The following is a 22,830-nucleotide window of genomic DNA, read 5'->3' on the forward strand; positions in this document are numbered from 1 at the left end:
ATGGTTCTCATGGTTCTCATGGTTCTGAAGGGTAGGAAGTCTGATGTCAAGTGACCATATCTGGTTGGCTTTTGGTGAGGGCATCCTACTGCATCATAACATGACAGAGCACTGAAAGGGGAAGTGGGTGCCTGCAAAAGAAACAAAACACAAGAGACAGCCTCACTTTATAACAACCTGCTCTTGCTGTAACTAATCCAATCCTGTGACAGCAGGAATTCACCGATTCCTGTGAGAATTAAACCAGACCCACGAGAGCAACGTTATTCCCTCTTCACAAACTAATCACCCCTTAAAGGCTCAACCTTCCAACATCATCACACTGGGGACCAAATTTCCAACACATGAATTCTAGGGGACACACACAAACCATAGCAGTCATCTTTAAATATTGTTTTCCAATCCATGAACACAGGATGTCTTTCCATGTATTTAAAATTTTTCTTTAATTTTTAAACAGTTTTGTAGTTCTCACTATATAAATCTTGTACTTCCTTAGCACAAGACCTTATAAATTACCCAGTTTATTACATCTTTTATAAATTACCCAGTTAAATTTACTTCAAAGTACTTTATTCTTTTTGTTATATTGTAAATAGAAAGTTTCCTTAATTTATTTTTCATAGTGTTCGATGAAAGCATATAGAAATACAGCAAATTTTATGTGTTGAGCTTGCATGTGTTAATCTTAATTTGTTTATTAGCTCTAATAGCTTTTGGCAGATTTTTAATATTTCCTTTTTATATTTTCTGTATATGAGATTACATTTTCTGTAACTAGAGATAGTTTTACTTTTTCCTTTCAAATTTGGGTGCTTTTTATGAAGAAATATTTTGAAAGTCACCAGAGAAAAATGACAGTTTACATACAGTTGAGCAACAATTCAAATGTTCATGGACTTCTAATAAGAAGCTATGGAGAGCAGAAGACAGTTGAATGAATGACATCTTAAAGAACTAAAACACAGAAGCAAACACTCATCCAAGAATTCTACATTGAGCAAAAACAGTTCTCAAGAATGAAAGCAAAATAGAAAATATTTCCATACATCAGTACCATAATAACATTAGTCACCAGCAGACCTACACTATAATAACTAGTGAGGGAATTTCTTTGGGCAGAATAGAAATACCAGTTAGAAACTCAGATATTTTGGAATAAATTAAGATGACTGAAAAGGGTAGAGATCTTAGCAAATATTAAAAACTTTTTTCTCTTAATTAAAAAAATAAAGGGGACTTCTACTTTCACCCCTAACATGTAAGGAGCTTGAAAGTTGCCATTCTCATCCTTAAAATAAAAAAACGCTGGATGGTGAGTAGAAAACTGATTGCTTTCCTTAGCCTCAGAGAATTGAGATGGCAGAACAACCCAACATCTCAAAAGCTGGAGAGACAGGCACATTCATATCTGCCTATCTAATGAAGACCTGCTGGAAGCCATAAGCAGTATGACTACTTAATTAACTCTCTAGTAATTATGAAAAATTACTGGAGATTAAATGTGAGCTAGTGTGAGAGTGAGAAGTTTATGAGGGGGAAAATTATAGAGGGGCTCTCCACACTTTTGTGGGCTTTTCCTCCAGGAACTGCACAATATTCTCATAATAAGAATTAAGAAAATCCTTTCAGTGGCTCTGACAGGAGGAAGGGAGAAAAAGAACAAAATATACAATAACTATAAGATAATATCAAAGGAGGTAACAAATAGATGGTTAGAATCCCAGAAAGAGAAGAAAGAGAGAAGATAGCATAAGACATTTTTGAAGCATTAAACGGCCAATAACATCACAAATTAGTGACAGATACCAAACTACAAATCCAGTAAGTTCAGAGAACACCAAGAAAGATAAATATTGAACACACGGGCACACACACACACACACACACACACACACACACACACACACACACATACCCCTGGGCATTTTGATTCAGACTGCAAAAATCAAATGCAAAGAGAAAGTCTTGAGTGAAGATAAAGTGGGGAGAGGCAAATCACTCTATCTATAGAGAAAGAAAATGTAAGGCTTATAGTAGACTTGTCAGAATCCATACAAGTGAGAAGAGAGTGAAGTGAAATCTTTGGACTGTTTAAAGACATTTCTACCAATATATAATTCTATATCCAGTGAAATTGTACTTCAAAGGTGAAGCAAGGTAGTCAGTGAAATCTTTTGAGTATGATTTCAGGATCCCAAACTGGCTTTCATATGACCAATAACAGGGCCCCATATTACTGCAGATGCCAAAGTCAAGGCACAGTAAGTATGAGTAAAGTAATTTTCACTTTTTACTGTTTGTAGACAATGTCCATCTTTCACTTAAATAGCCAGACTTCCATTAAACTCTGATAACATGTCATGCCCTGTGCTAGGCTGGTGCTCTGTATTCATCTGCTCAGGCTGCCATAACAAAATACCAGAGACTAGATGGCTTAAACAACAGGAATTTGTTTTCTCACAATTCTGGAGACTAGAAGTCTAAGATCAAGGTGCTGTCATGGTCAGTTTCTGGCAAGGGCTCTCTTCCTGGCTTGCAGACAGCTGCCTTTTCACGATGTCTTTACCGTTGCAGGGTGAGAGAGTGTGTCTCTTCTTATAAGAATGCAATTCTTCGCTGCTGCCTTGCCATGAGATCGCAGACTGCTGTGCTAGCAATGAGGGAGGCTCCGTGGGCATGGGAGCCTCCCGGCCAGGTGTGGGATATAATCTCCTGGTGTGCCTGTTTGCTTAAAGCGCAGTATTGGGGTGGGAGTTACCCAATTTTCCAGGTGTTGTGTGTCTCAGTTCCCCTGGCTAGGAAAAGGGATTCCCTTTCCCCTTGTGCTTCCCAGGTGAGGCGATGCCTCGCCCTGCTTCAGCTCTCGCTGGTCGGGCTGCAGCAACTGACCAGCACCGATTGTCCGGCACTCCCTAGTGAGATTAACCCAGTACCTCAGTTGAAAATGCAGAAATCACCGGTCTTCTGTGTCGCTCGCGCTGGGAGTTGGAGACTGGAGCTGTTCCTATTACCTACAAAGAACTCAAACAAATTTACAAGAAAAAAACAAACAACCCCATCAAAAAGTGGGCAAAGGATATGAACAGACATTTCTCAAAAGAAGACATTCATACAGCCAACAGACACATGAAAAAATGCTCATCATCACTGGCCATCAGAGAAATGCAAATCAAAACCACAATGAGATACCATCTCACACCAGTTAGAATGGCGATCATTAAAAAGTCAGGAAACAACAGGTGCTGGAGAAGATGTGGAGAAATAGGAACACTTTTACACTGTTGATGGGATTGTAAACTAGTTCAACCATTATGGAAAACAGTATGGCGATTCCTCAAGGATCTAGAACTAGATGTACCATATGACCCAGCCATCCCATTACTGGGGATATACCCAAAGGATTATAAATTATGCTGCTATAAAGACACATGCACACGTATGTTTATTGCAGCACTATTCACAATAGCAAAGACTTGGAATCAACCCAAATGTCCATCAGTGACAGACTGGATTAAGAAAATGTGGCACGTATGCACCATGGAATACTATGCAGCCATAAAAAGGGATGAGTTTGTGTCCTTTATAGGGACGTGGATGCAGCTGGAAACCATCATTCTTAGCAAACTATTACAAGAACAGAAAACCAAACACTGCATGTTCTCACTCATAGGTGGGAACTGAACAATGAGATCACTTGGACTCAGGAAGGGGAACATCACACACCGGGGCCTATCATGGGGAGGCGGGAGAGGGGAGGGATTGCACTGGGAGTTATACCTGATGTAAATGACGAGTTGATGGGTGCTGACGAGTTGAGGGGTGCAGCACAGCAACATGGCACAAGTATACATATGTAACAAACCTGCACGTTATGCACATGTACCCTAGAACTTAAAGTGTAATAATAATAAAAAATTAAAAATTAAAAAAAATTTTAAAAAAAGAATGCAATTCTTATTGGATCAGGACCCCACCCTTATGACCTCATTTAATCTTAATTACCTCCCATAATGGCCCTATCTCAAAATACAGTCACATTGGGAGCTTCAGCCTATGAATTTTAGTGGGACAAAAGTTTTCACTCCATAGCAAACTCCAAGATGAATATGATATAAGAATCACTGTTATATAAAATCTTCATGCACCCAACAGAAAAAGGCAAATGAACCTCAGTGAGGAGAGATGTAATCTATTAATTTTCACTTTAAAATTTGACAAATTAAAAGGAAAGAGAGGGCACTTAAACTGCACTTTGAGATTTTTACTTGGTTCCCACAGATCATAGCTTGGTAGCACTATATGTAAAAGACAGTTTGAAGTTAACACTCATTCAATAGGTACCCACAATAATAGATAAAACAATAGATAAAAAAGCTGCTCTCTGTTTAGATTATATTTACAGGAGAAACGTTTCCAAAATGAGGGAGGCAATAACTCTGCTGCTCTCTGTCCTTGCAAGATGATGCCTGGAATACAGTACTTTGCTCATTTCTGGGGCCAGAATATATGAAAGTTATAAATAAACTGCCACATACCCAGATGTGTGACCAGGGTGTAAGGAATGCAAAACTATACCATATAAGGAATGGTTGAAGAAACTGATAAGAGTTGATCTAAAGAATGGAAAACTAAAAGGGCTATAAGCTCTGCATTGAAACATGTGAATAATACATAAATCAAACATTTTCATTTTGGAGACATAATTAGGTTAATTATAAACAAGAACACTCAGTCAGAGCTATCTGAAGATGGAATGGGCTGAGTTTGAACATAATGAGTTCTCTTTCATTAATGGTATATAAGTACCAGCTAGATGACCACAGGCAAGTATGTTATAGAAGGAATTCTAGTAACAACTGGGGGTTGGACTAGAAAACCTTGCAGAATTCTTCCAATTTGAAGATTCTCAAAGGGTATGATTCTTAAGATCACTAGAGGATTGTCTCTTTTACAAAATAATCTATCAACAGTTCTTATTTAAATATTAAGTAATTCTGTTGGATTTAATATGAAATTCAGTGTTCTAATTGGGTAAACTGAGGCAGTTCTTAAACCTTCCCTGCTATGTTTCTTTGGTTTTTGTACTGAAACTATTGTTTATCACTAACCATCTTCAATAGTGGGCATGACACAAGCCCATCACATTTTATTGCTCCGTGACAGAGCTCAATTGATTAGTAAGTGTTTTTGACAACTCATTCTATGCTTAGCACTGGATAGGGCCTGTGAAGTGATAGAAGTCTCAGACAGAAACCCTGTCCCCAAGGATTTCCATTTTCCTTCAGGAGTCTACACAAACACAAAGGCTCAAGGGAATGGACCGGGCTCTAGGATTTCCCATAGAGGAGGTTGATGTGAACAACAGTGGTCAAGGGTACAAAACATGAGCTGATATGTCCAAGCGTGAATTTGTATATGTCATCTGCTTCTCTTTCTCGTGTCCCCATCTTAGTGAATGGCACCACTATGCATCAAGTTTCCAAACAGAAGCGTGAGAGTCATCCTTGATACCACCTTATTTCTTCTACTGAAACTATCAAATCTGTGGATAGATAATGCCAATTTTACTCCCATATCTTAAATATATATTTTCTATTACAACTGCCACCACTGCAGTCAATGTTGCTTAGAAAAATGCCCAATCTACTAACTTGTCTCCCTGCCTCTCCTTGTTCTATCCATTCTCCACACTGTAGATTGAATAATCTTTCTCAACTCCAACATGAGGATACCACTCTTCCATTTCACACTCCTTGATATGATGTTAAAAGCCATTTGTAACCTGGCTCAAGTCTCTCTATCCACCATCATTCTCTTGCTTGTTTTATCTTCCATGTTCCTGATGTACTTAAATTATCTTAAATGTTGAAATTTCTTCCCATACTCTCAATTACCTCCAGAACTTTCTGCCTTGTAGCTCTTTCTGCATGGAGTACTCTCCCGATTGTGCCCAGAGCATCCCAAAGTATCTTTCAAGTCTCTTCTTAGATGCTATTTCCTTTGAGAATCAAGTCCTGATTATCTTTCCAAGTCTGCATGGCTTCTTTTCCTCCATAGTATTAATATACTGTATTTTCTGCTATCATATGGCCCTTTCCAAACTACAGTGTAATAACTTGCTTAATTGCCTGTGAGTTGTGTGAAGGCAGAGACTTTAGCAGATTTGTTTAGACAGATTTTTTAATGTATATTCAGTTACTAACACTTTACTTAGCACGTAGTAGGCATTCAATAAATTGTTGAATGAATAAGGCTTAAGACATGCCAGAACATGGAGGGAAAACAGCATCGACCAAGGCAAATGGATTGAAATAAACATAGTATGTGTATTCTAGGAAAGTAGGCAGAAAGGGCATGCTGTATGAAATGAGCAGAACTGCCTGACAATAGTCAAGAAGATATATGTAAGAATGTTGGCAGTCAAGGTTGGAGAGGCAGAGTGGGGTAGATTATGGAGAACCTTGAATGGTAGAGTAAGAAATCTCAACTTGATTGATAAGGCAATGAAGAATTCTGTGAACAAGCATCCTTAAATCTCTAATCTCTGCTTTGGGCCCCTAGATATCTTCTTTCTACACACACCCTGGAGAGGGGAAAGAAGTAAGGGCAACATCACTAGGAGTATATTGACCTAGGACATTTGTTTTTGCTTGCTTATTTGTTTCTATTAACATTATCAATGTATAATTTAGAATTCACTAATTGTAAGCATACAGTTCTGAGTTGTGACAAACATACATAGACATATAACCATCACCACAATCAAGAAAAAGAATATTTCCTTCTCTTCCAAAAGTTTCCTCATTTCCCTTTGCAGAAATTGTGTACTTCTAACCCTGACCAGTGGCAATCACAGTGTGTTCTCCTACCTATAGTTCCCCGTTTTTAGAATGCCATATACATGGAATTATACAATATATAAGCTTTTGGATCTGGCTCCCTTCACTTAACATAGTATTTCTTTCAGGGTCATTGAAGTCCTTGTATGTATCAGTAGTTTGTTCTCTCTCTCTCTCTCTTTTCCTCTCTCTCTCTCTCTCTCTCTCTCTTGCTGAGTAGTATTCTGTAGTTTGAATGTAATACAATTTATTCTTTCGTCAGTTGATGGGCATTTGAGATGTTTCCAGTTTAAGGCTATTGTAATAAAGTTGCTGTGAGCATTTCAGAGCAAGTGTACCTGGCAAATGATGAATGGGTCCTGGAAGAGATGACTGAACCAAGAACTCACCAGGACTCACACTTCTCTCCCTTTTCACCCAGTTTAATCCATCAGCACTATTACAAGGATTTGTTGTGATCAAAATTCGAAAAACAACCCTGTAGTTTCTCACTTTGATGATTTTTATGAAAATGGAGATGTTGTAGTCACTCAAATATTTGCGTCTTACCTCCCTCTCTCCTGTTTCCTTATTTTCCCATTTAAATTTATTTTTACTCTATTTTTGTACCTCCTTTCCCCTCTTCTTTTTCTTTTGTCCCCTTCTCCCCTCCCTCTCTTTTCCATCTGTCCTTCCCTTCTCTTTTTAACTGCTCTTTCTATCTTATTGTTTCATCTTCCCTTCCATCTGTAACTTTCTAGCATAGAAATTTATATTTACAAAAATGTTTAAATCAAGGATGTAGCCAATTTACACGAACTGTTACACACCATACGCATTTTATGCACTGCCAACTCATTTTATTTATTTGTTTTAACTGTGAAGATACTGAGCACTCAGTCCTATTTCTATTACATGATATCACATCAGTCAATTACACCTAATTTCCCATAGTGATTCTGAGAATTTCAGCCAGATAGAGCTTTTATGTTTTGTTTTAAAGCACGCAGTTGTTGATTCCTACGTTGCATACCACTGCCTACCCTTCCTGCCCCCCATTAAAACTCTTATGTTTTGACAAATTGGTGTCATTAGGATTTCAGTCCTCTGAAACAGGTTTAATCATTCAGGCGGTGATGTTATATGTTCAAGCTTTTGTATTAACAAACTCTCCCCTCTTTTTTTTCTTGGTAAATGGGAACCTGATATTTAAGCATCCTAGATTAGTGTTACAGGTGCACTTTCAGCCCACCCATGAGGAGCTGTGCTCAAATTCCCATGTCTAATGCCAGCGAGTATTAGCAGGACTAAAGAAGTTCATTTTATTGCTTTATTAGAATTGCTTCTTTTGTACCTAGGCCATTTTTTACAAGGCCTCAGCTTAAGGGTCTGTGTTAGTTAATTCATATTCCATTTCCTTTCCCAGGGATATGAAACCCTTTCTAAAAGGGGGAAGGGACTTGCTGTGGTTCAGTCCTGATGGCTGTGATTGACGAGGCAGAAGAACCAGGGAGAAAGAAAAAAGGGCTGCAGGAAGTGTGGTGTTTAGGGTATGCATGGAAATAATACCAGTTTCAAAAAGCCAAATTTGGTAAATAGCTTTAGAGAGGGAACTATTTAGGGAGGAGGGATAGGAGAAAGAAATGGAGAAGATGGGAAATAGGGGCGAGAGAGAAAAGAAAAGGTTAGGGAGTGGAGACGTTTCCAGGGTAAATAAGCCCAAATCTCTCAGCAGCCCCTCACCAGCATGGTTTCCAGACTCTTAGGCAACCTGCTCTCTCCCTTCTAGATGCCTTGTAGCTTCTGGCTGCTACCCATATGTTCCCCCCATCCTGCTGTTTTCATTGAATACTTCAAGTACAGGTCTGCCAAGCACAGAGCTGGGATGCACTATCACTCCCTTGTTTCCGACTCTATCTTTCTACTAATGCAGATGAAGATGAATTTAGTTTTCTATGCAACCACAACACACAACTGAATAATATTGGGCTTACAGTCCCTAAAAACCCCTAAATCTTTTTTACACCTATTGTTACTTAGTCACATCTCATCCTCTGCTTGTGCATCTGGTGATTTGGGGACCAAAATGCAGGGTTTTACATTTATATTCCATATTTGTGAACATTTAAACATTATTTTTGATGCATTATTAAGCTTATTTCAGAGATTTTTGAAAATAACTCTCATCAATTTTGTAGTCATGTAAATGTACCATTTTGTTCTGTTTTCATTTTGATAATTAATTTTCCAGAATGAAGGCACAGATAATTAAGCATTCAAGGACATTTAGATTTTCATAATTCATCTTTAAAATGTAAATGCTCTCCAATTTAACCTGTTGATAAATAATACATTAAATTTTTTCATTTTGCTGTTTGTTTCAACCAAGGTGGAAAAAAAGTGGCATATGCCTAGACTGTCCCCAGCCTCCTAAAATGGTGCAATGCTGCAAAAACAATCATAATCCCTCGTTGCTGGGCAATGGACAGCGTCACAAATCAAACTCTCTTCATTTTTGCATCTACTTATCTAGCTTAATGTTGAGACGGTCACAAACAAACAAGATATTCGTTATATAAATGGGGTGGTTAATGTATTTCAGGAAATTTTTAGACCTTACTTGGTGTTTATGTGTACTTTTTGTGTTTTTAATGTTGAAAAAGAAACAAATTATTTAGAGCTGAAATTAAAATTACATTAAAAATTCAATCTAGACTTATTACCTTGTGATAAACATGAGTCTTAGAAAAACCTCTCTGTTGATGTTTTCCATATGAATGATTTCTAGCAGATGGCCTCAAGTTATAAGGTGACAGATTTATAAAATCACAGAATGGTCTTCTCATTTTAAAAGAAAATTTAGATTGTTGTTTGCTTTTATTACTCTCCCTAAACTCTGAGGGAACACAAATTTAAAGAAAACTTTCTCAATCTAGATACATAAGTAGTATATTTCCATTTCTCCTCAATGTATGCCTAGTCTTTTATAGCTGCTAAGAATACTATTCACAACATCTTTCAAAAGTATCATAAGGCTGTTATGTCCATTACCAATTATAATGGCTATATTATATATGACGTATCAACATTCAGTCCAAAAGCACTATTACCTCTGAACAGATTGTTTTTCTGCAATTAGGTGCTGTACACTAAGCTAGCTAAGAAAATAAGTATTGGTCCCATGTACCCAGACTCTATATAATAGCATTGTTGTGAAAGTAAATGAGCAAAATGGATCTATGAGCACTTTGCGGGAAAAGAAACAATGGTGCAAATAGACAAAGAATTATAATAAAAATAATATTGTGCAAATAGACAAATAGACAAAGAATTATAATAAAAATAATAACAGCCATCAGATCTGACCTAATGAAAATTGGACAGCAGAACTAAAAGCAATTTCAAAAAATGCCTCATAACTATCTTCTTCCTCGTCTTTTTCCTTGGTTCCCATGGCAATCTGTATTTTCATATGAGGCCCACAATTGAGCCTTTTTTTGGCAATTAGCCTCCCATTTGTCCAATTCTCTTTACCTGACTCTTCAAAAGTCCCCTACCAACTTTCCATTTAACCAAATATCCAAGTCAATTCAACTAAACAGCTAGTCAGCTCAGTAAAAATAGTGTAATTACATTAAGACGTGATCATTTCAAGATGATATTTAAGAAGTTGGGCAGAAGCGAACTCTTCAAATGATATTATCAGTAACGTGGTCAGTTATGTAAACTAGGAATAGGTTTCTTTTGGTGCAAATGGCAACTTTAGGAAAGACAGGTAGGCAGCATTGGTGCTAAAAGAAGGAAAATCAACAGAAATAAGTGCTACAGGAAGAGTAAAGACTTTATTATTCTGGTGATTTTAAAAAATTATTTCTAAAATTATGTATATATGAAATTTAACTCATCATATGAACTATAAACTCTTCACTTACACACACTGTATAGGTATACATTTTCTTTCTGCTGCTTTGCTTTACCTATTCAAACCAGTGCATTTTTTCCCATTTTAACATAAATTTCTAAATATTTAAATGTGTATTTCTTTTTTGTTTGTTTGTTGTTTGTTTTTTGTTTTGTTTTTCTTTTTTTGAGACAGAGCCTGTCTCTGTCACCCAGACTGGAGTGTACTGGTGCCATCTCCACTCACTGCAGCTTCAGCCTCCTGGGTTCAAGTGATCCTCCTGCCTTAGCCTTCCGAGTAGCTGGGACTACAGGTGCATGCCACCATGCCAGGCTAATTTTTGTATTTTTAGTACAGATGGAATTTCGCCATGTTGGCCAGGCTGGTCTTGAACTCCTGGACCTAAGTGATCTGCCTGCCTCAGCCTCCCAAAGTGCTGGGATTACAGGCATGAGCCACTGTGCTGGCCTATTGTGTATTTCTTAACAACAAATAATTTTGATGATTTAAAAATTCTGCCCTAAATTGTTACCCAACTTCTCAAAGTTTGCTTTTTAATCATAAGTTATTTGTTGTCGCAATATAAAATACAGGGATGAAGAAAAAAGAACATCACCAATAATTCTTCACTACATAGAAAATAACCAACATGTACATTTTGTGTGTCTTCTTTGAAGTTTTTTCTAGGTAACCTTTATGGGATATTACTCTAGATATTTTTTAAAATCTTAACATTTCTCAAATACTTTATAAAATAATTTTTAAAATCCAGTATATGAGAGCTTATCTTTTACAGGAGAAAAATCTTTACATTTCTTAGCTTAGACTGAAAATACAGTGACAGTTTCTCACTCTCTCTCTCTTTCAGTCTTGCTCTTAGTCTTACTCTTTCTCCCCCAACAGTTTGCAGATTCAGTAGTTTCTATCTTCACACTATCTCTATTTCTTCTTCTTTTCATTTTCATTTACTTATTCTAAGTAACAGGTATTGAGCCACAATAACATGGGTTTTAGAATTAGATGACCTGGGCTCAAATTACAGCTCTACCTCTGACTAACTTTTTCCTTTTTCTGAGACAGGGTCTTGCTCTGTCTCTCACGCTGGAGTGCAGTGGTGTGAACACAGCTCACTACTCAAGCCATCCTCCCACCTCAGCCTCATGAATAGCTGGGACTATAGGCGCACACCACCACGCCCGGCTCATTTTTGTATTTTTTGTAGAGATGGGGTTTCGCTATGTTGCCCAAGCTGATCTTGAACTCCTGGACTCAAGCAATTCTCCTGCCTTGGCCTCCCAAACTGCTGGGATTACAGTTGTGAGCCACTGCCCTTGTCTACCTCTGTATTATCTTGGGCAAGTTGCTTAACCTCTTTGAGCCTCAGTTATCTCATCTGTAAGAAATGGATGCTAATAGCTACAGGAAGTTCTTAAACTGGTGCCTGGCTCATAGTTAGCATTCAACAAATGTTGTTTGCTCTTATTGCTGCTGCTGCCCCTGCTGCTGCTACTGCTATTGTTATAAGCACTGCTCTGGAGTGTTGTGAAAGAAAATGTGACAATGTTTGTAAGATGCTCAACATGATGCTTGGCAAACAGTGAGCACTTAATAAGTACTAACTATTATTAGCATTATTTCTGTATTAGGCACAGGAGATACACAGATGAATAAGTCTCTACTGTCAGAGAACTAACCATGTAGTATTTACAGCTGCCAGATGAATCCAATCATATGTTCATATGTGACATCACCCACAAGGCTTTCGCTGATCCCCTCAGATGAGAATATTGCTCTTTGCTAAACTTCCATGTCACTTTCTCTCCACTTTTCTTATCAAACTTCAGCACATTTTAATTTTTATCTGCTTACATGTCTTTGCTCCACTTCTAGTCTTTTAGTTACTAGAAGGGCAGTGAAAATATTTTGTTAATATTTTAGCTGCTAATGTATGCATAGAGGGTTTCGCATTCTTTTATCCATTCTTCCATCCATTCTTTGCCCATCTTATTCCACCAAATATTTAAGTGTTCCTTGTTTATAATGGGCATTTAATAAAGGTTGGCTAAATAAATGAGCATTGGAGTTAACCATTTGAAATTCAAGAAAGGGTATGGTATTAAGTCTGCCATATATTTTTCAAAATGTATAAAATTTAAACTACTTTTTAGTTTAGATAGAAGTCATAAGAATAAATTTCCACCTCATTTTAAGTCTATGCTAAGTTCCACTTGGTAATTTTTTGGTGCCATCTTACAGCTATTTCAAGTGGGATTCTTTCATGGTGTACATATTTTTAAAATATTGTCATGCTGTGCCCAGGATAGTCACAGAACTTCCACAGCAAGTGCTCCTTGTTGAAATCCAGGGTTATTAATAATGAAAAGTCATTTGGATACTTTAATTAGTGTCCAGCACTATTTCCATTAGTTAATATGTATTTTTAACATCGTGGTGCCTAACAACAATTGTAGTGTAGATTTCCTTGGCACTGTAATTTCTCAACTGGATTATGCCATCCTAAGTTTCTGAAGATCTTGCTAAAAACACTAAGAAGAAATTTTCTGTAGGTAAAGGTCACATAGTTAATCAAAAGGATATTTAATGTCAAATGGCCTTTTCCTCTACCCCCTTTTAAACATGCTAAGGGCTTTCTTCTACACTCCTACCATTCCTGCCTTACTTTCTCATTTGATTCTGAATAAAGGGCTTAAGGGAAAGAAAATCGGATAGGGCCATTCAAAAATCTTTTTAGAGTCATCTGCACCCAAACCAATCCCAGACATTGCTAAATGACATCCAAGAATTCTGTTGTTATAGTTTGGAGCAAAAGTCAGTTCTGTATCTTTAGTAACAGTAGAGTTATAAAAATAGCCCCTTATATTCAAGCATTAGAAAATGTATTTACTCAGATACCTAGTACAAATATTTACTGATGAATATATGGATTTTTTCTGTTTTCTTTGGTGATATATATCCAGAACTAGAAAACAAAGTAGGTGTGCAATTAATATTTTTGAATCAATGCAGGAATACATAAATCCCATTTTCCCAAGATCTCACAGTTCCTAAGCACTGCGAGCACTAAAGAGTATTTTTCGGTTGTTTTGAATGTAGAAATACCAAGTACCTGTTCTAATTTTTAGTAGGTTAATCCTATTAGGTGCTTATACTAATTTTCCATATGAATTCTGAGTATTTCTGAGAACTCAGATGAGAATCAGATCAAATCACCTTTTGTGTTTGAATTTACCAGACCTAATTTCGATTTTCTTTTCCCTACACACCATCTCCTCCTCTAAACTGTTTTCCTACAAACCCCATTAAATGTTATCTGCTTGGATACATTGAAGTTTAAGACAGAACCTGATTTAAAAATTATCAGAGCTTTGAAAAGGGTCAACATCTTCAAACATGGGTGTCTAATACATGTGACTCTAATTGTAAACTGTCCCATCTCCAGTTTTTGTTTTCTTTTGAAACAGAAACCTGAACTACTAGGAGACTGAATTAGAGGAACAGGTGGACTGTCAGCTCAGAAAGTGGCCTCTCAGTTCTGTCCCTGAGGATCTGTGCCCAGGATAGCATAACTAACATCAGGGAGAGCATTAGGAGCTAAACAAGGTCATTTTCTGCTTGGTTAAAAGCCCTCTGTTTGGACCTAGATCATGACCTGGTCTTTCATTTGGCACAAATATGAAATTGTACTAAAAAGTGCTATTAGGTCACACATGGTTTGTAATGATCTGGCTACTGTCCAGGTCTCCAACCTCATTTTCTGCCACTATCTCCACACACCATGTACCACAATACTTTGTGATTCTTTGCTCTGTATTCCCAAAGATGTGAATCATATGGTGGGATGCCAGGGAGACATCAGGTGGGTGAAGCAGATGGTTTTTAGCAGGAGGCCATAAAGGTGACCTCACCATACTCAATGATAGAGATGCTTGAGTCTGGGGAACTTGAATGAAGAACTTCTAAGCTCTGCAAATTGGAATTAAATGCTTTCCTCTCTATGTTATGACAATGCTTTGTTTCACGCTCCATCTTTCAAAGTTTACTGTGTTCTGCATTATATCATCCTTAGCTGTGAATATGAATATATCTCCAATGAATTCATAATCTTGAAGACAGAATGTATTTTTCCATCTTTCTATAATACTTTGGGTATAGTCAAATGGAATATTTACTCTTTAATTGTTCAAAAAGAATCTGGGAACTGAGTTGGTATCCATTTGAGACCTATTCAAGTTCCCCCTCCCTATCAAGTCTTATTTCCACTCCAACCAATCAAAATCCCAGATATCCACTGTAAAAAGATACATTTAAAAAAGTAATGATTAGGATAAGGCAAACAGAAAGTCCTATATTCAGATTTAGCTCACAGTTATTGAATACTCATTTGACTGATGAGGAGATGGAGACTCAAATAACTTTCAGTAGCTTGCCAAATGTCACACTATTACCCAGCTAGTAAGTGGTTCTGCCAGGACTGAAATTCAACCCCCCTGACACTAAGTCAAAATCCCTTTCCACAAACACTGAAATATGTAGGTAAACTCTTCTCATTCCCTACTTTATAATTCTGATGTACCTAGTTGCTTAATCACAAACATATTCTGTGAACTCTCAGTCAGGCAGAAGCTAAATATTATGAACATATGAGACTCATTTTACATACGTATTTATTTCTATGTGTATGCACTTGTGTGTTCTGTTATATTACTTTTGTGTGTTTGCATATTTATGTATTCAGGTAGTTAGTGCACTTACATATTTATATTTGTGTATTTACACACTTATGTACTTCTTTATCTTATCTGTAAGGTTATGAAGCTCTTACTTCTAATCCTGTTAAGATGAGAACATCAGTTGATTATATCTTAATTTCCTGTAGCATTTCTAAGGATTTCAGCTTAAAATAGGTCATACATTTCAATAAAAAGACCTCAGCTCCTGAGCTTCTCGGGGAGAGGACAGAAGGAGCAGCTGTGCTCCAAACCAAATTGCTGGACTTAGGGAACACCAACAAAGCCAATGGAAGCCTCAGCTATGAGAATAGCACAAAAAGAAAACGAAGCCTACTTGATCTAGAAAGAGAAAAATGATGAAAACAAGCTTAGTAGCAACCAATAAGTACTGTGATGCTAAGGAGGAACCAGGAAGCCAGAGAGTTCAAGAGATATGGCTGTCCTGGAGGAGCAGCAGGCAGAACCCAGAGAAAGGGCCGAAGTGAGGGCCCTTTGATGCAAGACCATGTGGACATTTTTAAAAGCACACAGGAAAAGCTCAGCAAAGACTGTGGGGCACAACTAGTGAGGTCAAAGAATTGAAAGAAACCCCAAGAAAGAAATATTGCTGAATAAATATCATGGAAGAGAGAATCAGTACAAATGAGGACAAAATCGAGCTTCAGTCTTAAAAGATAAAACATCTAAGAAAACAGTTCTTCATGGTGCAAGAAAACGTGATAGATCTCAAAAACACATCAAGGTGGTACAGTATTTATGTATCTGGCATCCTTGAAGGTGCAGAAAATGAAGAGATTAGCCTTAAAACCATTATTAAGGAAACTGTTGATAAAAATTTCCCAGAGCTAAACATAGATCTCGACTTATATACAGAAAAAATTTATAAGTTCCCACTCAAATGTATCTCTCATAATAAAAGTCCAAAGCATATTATTGTACAATTCTTAAACTTGAAAGATAAAGAAATTATCTCAGAAGCTGTGCAAAAAAGAAGTGATTCTCAACAAGATAAATATAGGGCTGACACCTGAGTATACTTTAGTAACAGTGGATGAGAGACCAATTTGGAGTAAAATCTACTAGTTGAAGTTCCTGGACTTGAAGCCCCACGTGAACCATTCAGCTAAGCTATCTTTCTTATTTCAAGATGAGAGAAAAATCTTTGGCAGTCAAGATGACTTCAAGGCATTTGTCAGTAAAACTCCCAAACTATTGGTTTTGTTGAAAACAGCTGCAGCCCTGGGAGAAGATACTCGCGGTGATAAGTGACTAAATTCACTTTCAAAGCCACATTTCTTAAGAGTGTGTAGATCTTATTTTTATAATTAATTGCATTTTTGCCAGGGTGATTATCAGAAAAGGAAGTAAAAATTTACGGTTGTACCAAATTGTTTGTCTGTATGTATACACACACACACACACACACACACACAGAATGCATGGGAAAGGAGGATAAGGAAAGTACAAAAAGGATAATGGGAAAGAATGAGGAAGGGATAAACAGTAGGGACAAAATGAAAACAGCAAACTAATAATTAAATGTGAGTTGGATAGGGAGACATTGAAATATAATAGATTAAGAAAAAAATAATTTGTATTGTCGACCTGAAAGTAATCAATTATATGAAATTAGCAGAATTTTATGGAGAAAGTATTTTCTCATCTTTTGTCAAGGATACATGAATCTTTTAGAAAGTTTGACCAGATCGTAGATCATAAAACAAGTAGAATTGGAAGAGACGCATGTATATTTAAATAATTGCCTGTAAACTGATGTTTTTAGGAACAGATTATAAACAGTGGGTAATATTGCAATGATGAGTTTTTAAATTGCTAATTTGTGTTGCTCTTGTAGTTTAGCCAACTTTACTTAATTTTAATTATATAATTGTTTAATTGTACAATACATGGGAATGAAAGAACCAAATTATTGAATTCTATAGTTTCCTTTGGACAAGTGATTACGAGTAAATAAATATTAGAGAAAGACCAGTTGTGCATTCCCAAGTGGCATTTCCCCCGCCCCCCCAACACACCCACTCCCACCCCTGCCCCACCATACAAATACCTACAATTTGGACATACTGGGGGCAAGTCAGACTCTGAGACAGAAAAAGGCTTTCCTGGCACTGGTATCTGGAAGCATCCTTCCTGGATCAGGCCTAAACTGCTCATAGAATCTGTGCCTGCCTGCTCTAGGCAGTGAGGCTGAGCCTATCTCCTTTCATTCTGGAGCCACCAACTTCATCCAACACAGGAAAAGGGAATACTGAAACACTTTGAAGCCCACTTTCGGAGCTCTCCTGCATTTTGGGTATCTGTCTCCGAACACCGTCCCCCACCACGTACTCAGATGCACACTGTTCCTCGTATAAACGAAAGGCATATTATGATGCTAAGAGAATTGCCATTTGGGGACGGTGGACTAGTAGATCACCTTTTTTGGTAGATGGTACATAAACCAAAAGGAACTTTGTGATTCTGCTAACATTGAAACACACACACACAAAAATCCTCATTTTCTCCCTCCACCCATTAAACTTGTTAAATTCACCTAGGTATTCACATTGTTGCTTTGCTTTGTGACAAGCACCCAGAAGACTGATCATCCAGGCCTCTATCTAATGTCTTATACTCCACTATGAGTGTTTTAATTAAATAAGTTTTTGTTCTAATTCATCACTTGCATTTGATCTATTCTAGGAAGCTTCTTGCATGCTCCTGAAAATGCCCTCAGTTATAGCTTCTGGAAATGACTTAGTGCCCCAAACTGTGCCCTTAATAATTAAAGTGCTTGACAAAAGATAAGTTGAAATTCAAGCTCTGTGAGTTGGCCCGAGCTTTCCTTTCCAGCTTTGTCCTCCCCACCTCCAAAGCCTAACCTCCCTCCTCATCAGGTCTTGCTATTGGAATCTAATCTGTCTGGTTGGGCCTCCTCCCCACCCCAGAACTATACTTGCTTAGTCCCAGCTGAGTTCCTCACTGGTCTACTCCACACTGCTTCTCCTTTACAGAAAGGGATGGGGCCTGGGACTGGCTGAGGAGTGGGGTGGGATGCTAAAACACACGATCAAACTTTGAATGTACAGACCTCTCCAGAGATCTGACACAGTCCTCAGACAGCTTACCAGAGTGGTGAGGCTGGGGACAGGAGAATGGAACACAATGCTCATAACTTTCTTGAGAGTGTATGAAACTTAACAGGATCCTTGAGTAGTTTGGAAACCTTCCTGTTTCCCAGTAAAAATCACTGTCCTAAAAAATAAAACTGGAAAAAAAAAAGTGGTTTGCTAGTAAATGTTTAAAAACAGCTCCAGAGATGTGAAGGTTGCTGGGAGAAACTGATTTGTAGTACTTGCTTCTTCGGTTGTGAAAATTCTCTGACTGTGGTGAAAATTCTCTGACCATGGCCACTTTCAAGCTACTACCATTATGTCATTGAATGCTGGGATGAGATAAGATGTGAACACTGGGTTCTCCTGAACCATACAGAGCTTGCCAACATCAGTATAACACTGGGAAGGGGTCAAGTTTGCCTTGGGCTTCTCCTGTTTGGGATATATAAAACAGATTTAGGTTTAATAAATATCATCATCTTACATTAGACTTGCTTATGGAGAAAGGCTTTCCACAACACCCTGTGAACCTTGGTGTTTCACCTCTGTCCTTCGAGCTCCACTTTCTTGAAACTCTTCTATACTATAAATGTTTTGAAAATTGGCATGGATGTTTTCACTCTGACAGATAATAACTGTTACTATTGTCTTCCAAACAACCATCAAGTTTGTCTAATGTTGCCTTCTCAATATTTCGGGAACTCTTGCCCTCCCCTCCTTCTCTGCTACCGCTGCCCTAGTTTAGGCACACAGTAACAGCAAAGTGCTTGCAATTATCCAAACACATACTACCATGACTTACTTGATGATCTTTTCTACTGCAATCCTCTTTGATTCTCAAGGCTCCTCCTTCTCTGGCTGCCTCCTACTTCTTCTCTAGTATGATTTATCCTTAGACTACAAACTCCTTAAGAAGAGAAACTGTCATCCTTTCTGAACTGTCAGCATCCAGAACAATCCCTGCCACAAAGAAAGTACTTAACATTTGTGTTGATTCAATGACTGCTTGCTGTGTCCTAGGCGCTATGTGGTGGCTTACAGGAAAGTTTCCATTCAGTCCTACCCCAAACCCTTCATTGTAGTAAGTGCAATTATTATCACCATTTTACAGATAAGAAAACTGAGGCTTGGAGGCTAAATAACTTACCCAGAAACACATCTTTTTATTCATATGCTTATTCTATTCATTACACAATAATCTATAGCTTATAATGGAAGCCACAATTGATATCACCTGATGCATGAAGATATGATAATCAATTTGGCCAGTAAAGGAGCTGTTACTTTATTTTTACATAGTTTGTTCTTGAATTAAAGTGTTTTTCATTAGATAATTTGAAATCTTTTATGCATGTAGAAAATGTACATAAAGGGCTGGGCACGGTGGCTCACACCTATAATCCCAGCAGTTTGGGAGGCCAAGGCTTCCAGACCAGCTTGGCCAACATGGTGGGACGCCGTCTCTACCAAAAAATACAAAAATTAGCTGGGTGTGGTGGTGCGCGCCTGTAATCCTAGCTACTCAGGAGGCTGAAGCAGGAGAATTGTTTGAGGATGCAGTGAGCCAAGATCACACCACTGCACTCCAGCCTGGGTAACAGAGTGCAACTCTCTCTTAAAAAAAGAAAAGAAAAGAAAAGAAATGTATATAAAGAAAAATTTGGCTATTTTTTAGCCAATTAGTCTATCATGTTGATATTTCTTATCAATTAGTCTGTGAGCCCATTGGATGCTATATTTTAATCTCATCATATGTTATATATCAGGAGCTTTGATTGGTGTCTTATTCATACGTTATCATTATAAAAAGTCTTTCATGGTTAACATTTGTGGAAGGTTGGTCTATATTATCAAAATCATGTTGTTCTAAGACATTTGGGGAAGGGCTTACAGATTAATACTAGTAGTAGTAGTGGTAGCAGCAGCAACCACTACCATTTATTGAGCACCTACTATATGCTAGGCCTATTGTGCTGTGAGTTTTACTTACATCATCCCATTGAGGCCTTGTGAAATAGGTTCTGCTGTTTGTTTGTTTTTTACTTTACAGATGGGGAACCTGGGACGCAGAGAGTTTACTCACTTGAGGGCACACAACTATTGAATGTAAAATGTGGACTAAAATCTACATTTGTATGTCTCTAAAACCTGGGCTTTTAAAACCCCAAGATGGACTTTGAAGGCTGTCCAAGTTACTTAACCCTCTCTGAGTTTCAGTTTCCTCATCTGTGAAATTGAGGGGAGTAACACTTATTTTGTAGAGTTGCTCTGAAGATGAGAAATATAGGATCCCAGAGCCCAGGGGCACATAGTAGGCACTTAAACTGTGGTGGCGATGTTTATGCATGAATGGGGCGTTGAATGGGCAGGGGAAGATCTGAGATCCCAATAGAGGTATTGGGGAGCTGGAGAAAAGGATCTACAAATCTTCTTGAGAGCTGGCCTTCTCCCCCCCAGAATACAGTGACCCAGTGAAACTCTGAGCGACCGGCGAGGGGGCAGGGGCCTGAATTTGGCTCCGGCAACCTCTGCAGGGAGTCCGGAGAGAGGCGGGGAGCTGGGAGGGGCGTAGAAATCTCCGTCGTCAGAGGACTGCAGGTGCCAGGCAGAGTTGGTGTAGGTGGGCTCCCAGAGCCCGGCGCAGGGAGCGGAGGAGGTTGGGGCGGGCCAGCAGGCGGGCGGGGGAGAGAGGAAGGCGGGGCTCAGAGCCGAAGAGGCTGTCCTTAGACAGCTCTTCTCATGCCGGGCAGTTTGCTGCATCTGGAGGAGCTCACTGGAGAATCTCCAACATCGGAGCGGGCCTTCAAGTACCGTAAGTACCTGCAAATGAGCGCATAGTTCAGTGGCTGAAGATTAAATACTGGCCACCAGATCCTAAACAAAATCCCGAAAGAGTCTCCTTGCTGTAATTAATTGCCGTAAATCAAACTGCTCCCCAGTCTGTCCCCCCACCCCCTTCATTCCTGCCTTTCTCCTTTCCTCCCCGGATCCCACACCCGCCTCGGTGAGAATCTCTGGGCACTGTAGATATCTCCCCTTTTCCTTCTCAGTCTTCCCTCCAAACCCTCAGCGGAGCATGTACCCGGCACCCCGCCGAGCCCAACCCCTTTGATTCCTGGAGCCCTCAAAGCTATGCAGGGGGCGAGCCATTAGACATTTCAGATATGTCACCCTCAAAAGCACTGCGGCGCTGCCTAAGGGTGGGGAAAGTGCTTGGGGTGGAGTAGAAGGGAAGGGTAAAATGGCTAGGCAGCCAAAGTTGGGGGTGGAGGTGGGGTGAAAGGCCAAAATGGGCGTGGCCAACTAACCTGAGGCTTGGGGCTGTTCTCACATTCCCCCGGTATAAGATTCATCATTTGGGCTGAATATAAATGGTACAATTTCCTTAGTGATTGAGGAGGGGTCAGCCATGCCAAAAAGCCCAGCTTCCCTGACTCCCCTCAATCCCGCAGTAGGCAAAGATCCTGGTTTAGGGGTCCAAGTGGCAAGGCTGAAACCTCAGATGGCATTTCCTGGGTGTAATCCCAGGTTGAACCTCTCCCTTGGCAGTGGAACCTGGCTTCCCCCAAAAACTCCTGGCCCAAAGCCCCAGGGTAACAAAGCAACAGGGTGGCATCCAAGCTTTGGCCTGGCCCTGAGAGGAGTGGGAGCAAGCGGCTGTAGGAACTGAGATGGAAAGGGCATCTTCAGGGTTCTACACCAGTTTGATGCCCCTTTTGAAAAGAAGAAAAAATGAGCAGCTTTTTAAAATGTAATGTTCACTATGTGCCTGGCACTGTACATGTATTATCTGTAACCCAACACAACAATAATGTTAGGTCGATATTACTCCCCCACTTTACAGATAAGGAAAATTCAGAGTGGGTAATCTGAAAATCCTTCGATACAAAGTGAAAAATGAACAATGGACCTACGCTTCCTTGAATTTCTCACTGTCCACTTGTTCCCTACAGTCCAGATACTTTGAACACGAAATATCCTCCTCTTCCTGCTCCTCCATCCTACCCAGTGTTAGCACTGGGGCAAGTTAGAGGCTGAGGTCCAAGGTCAGTCTGGAAAAGCAAAATCAGTTCCTTTCTCTATTCTGAGAGCTGCCTCTTCCCCACTCTTCTGAGCTAAGATTTAATAACAGCTGGAGTCAGCCAGGACTTCAGACTCCCAGTAGAAAGTTAGTGGAAGAGAATTAGCTTGAGTTTGTGTGGCTGGGACATACCTCCCCTTGGTGAAAGGTTACTGTTGGG

The 22,830-nt window shown here is 38.9% G+C and overlaps 1 protein-coding gene across 5 annotated transcripts in view; it reads left to right on the top strand.

Annotated features, from left to right (window-relative positions):
- The window catches only part of LOC116268540 (immunoglobulin superfamily member 1), a 50,964-nt gene that overhangs the window by 13,792 nt on the left and 14,342 nt on the right, over positions 1–22,830 (top strand). For 4 of the 5 annotated variants that reach the window (XM_031661620.1, XM_031661619.1, XM_031661616.1 and 1 more), the window contains one exon: positions 21,340–21,401. The exons of the other annotated variant lie outside the window; for it this stretch is intronic. In XM_031661620.1, coding sequence (XP_031517480.1) covers positions 21,340–21,401 — 62 coding nt within the window. The remainder of the gene's footprint in view (positions 1–21,339; positions 21,402–22,830) is intronic. 5 annotated transcript variants of the gene reach the window in all.

The sequence above is a fragment of the Papio anubis genome, unplaced genomic scaffold (assembly GCF_008728515.1).
Source record: "Papio anubis isolate 15944 unplaced genomic scaffold, Panubis1.0 scaffold204, whole genome shotgun sequence".
NCBI lineage: Eukaryota > Metazoa > Chordata > Mammalia > Primates > Cercopithecidae > Papio > Papio anubis.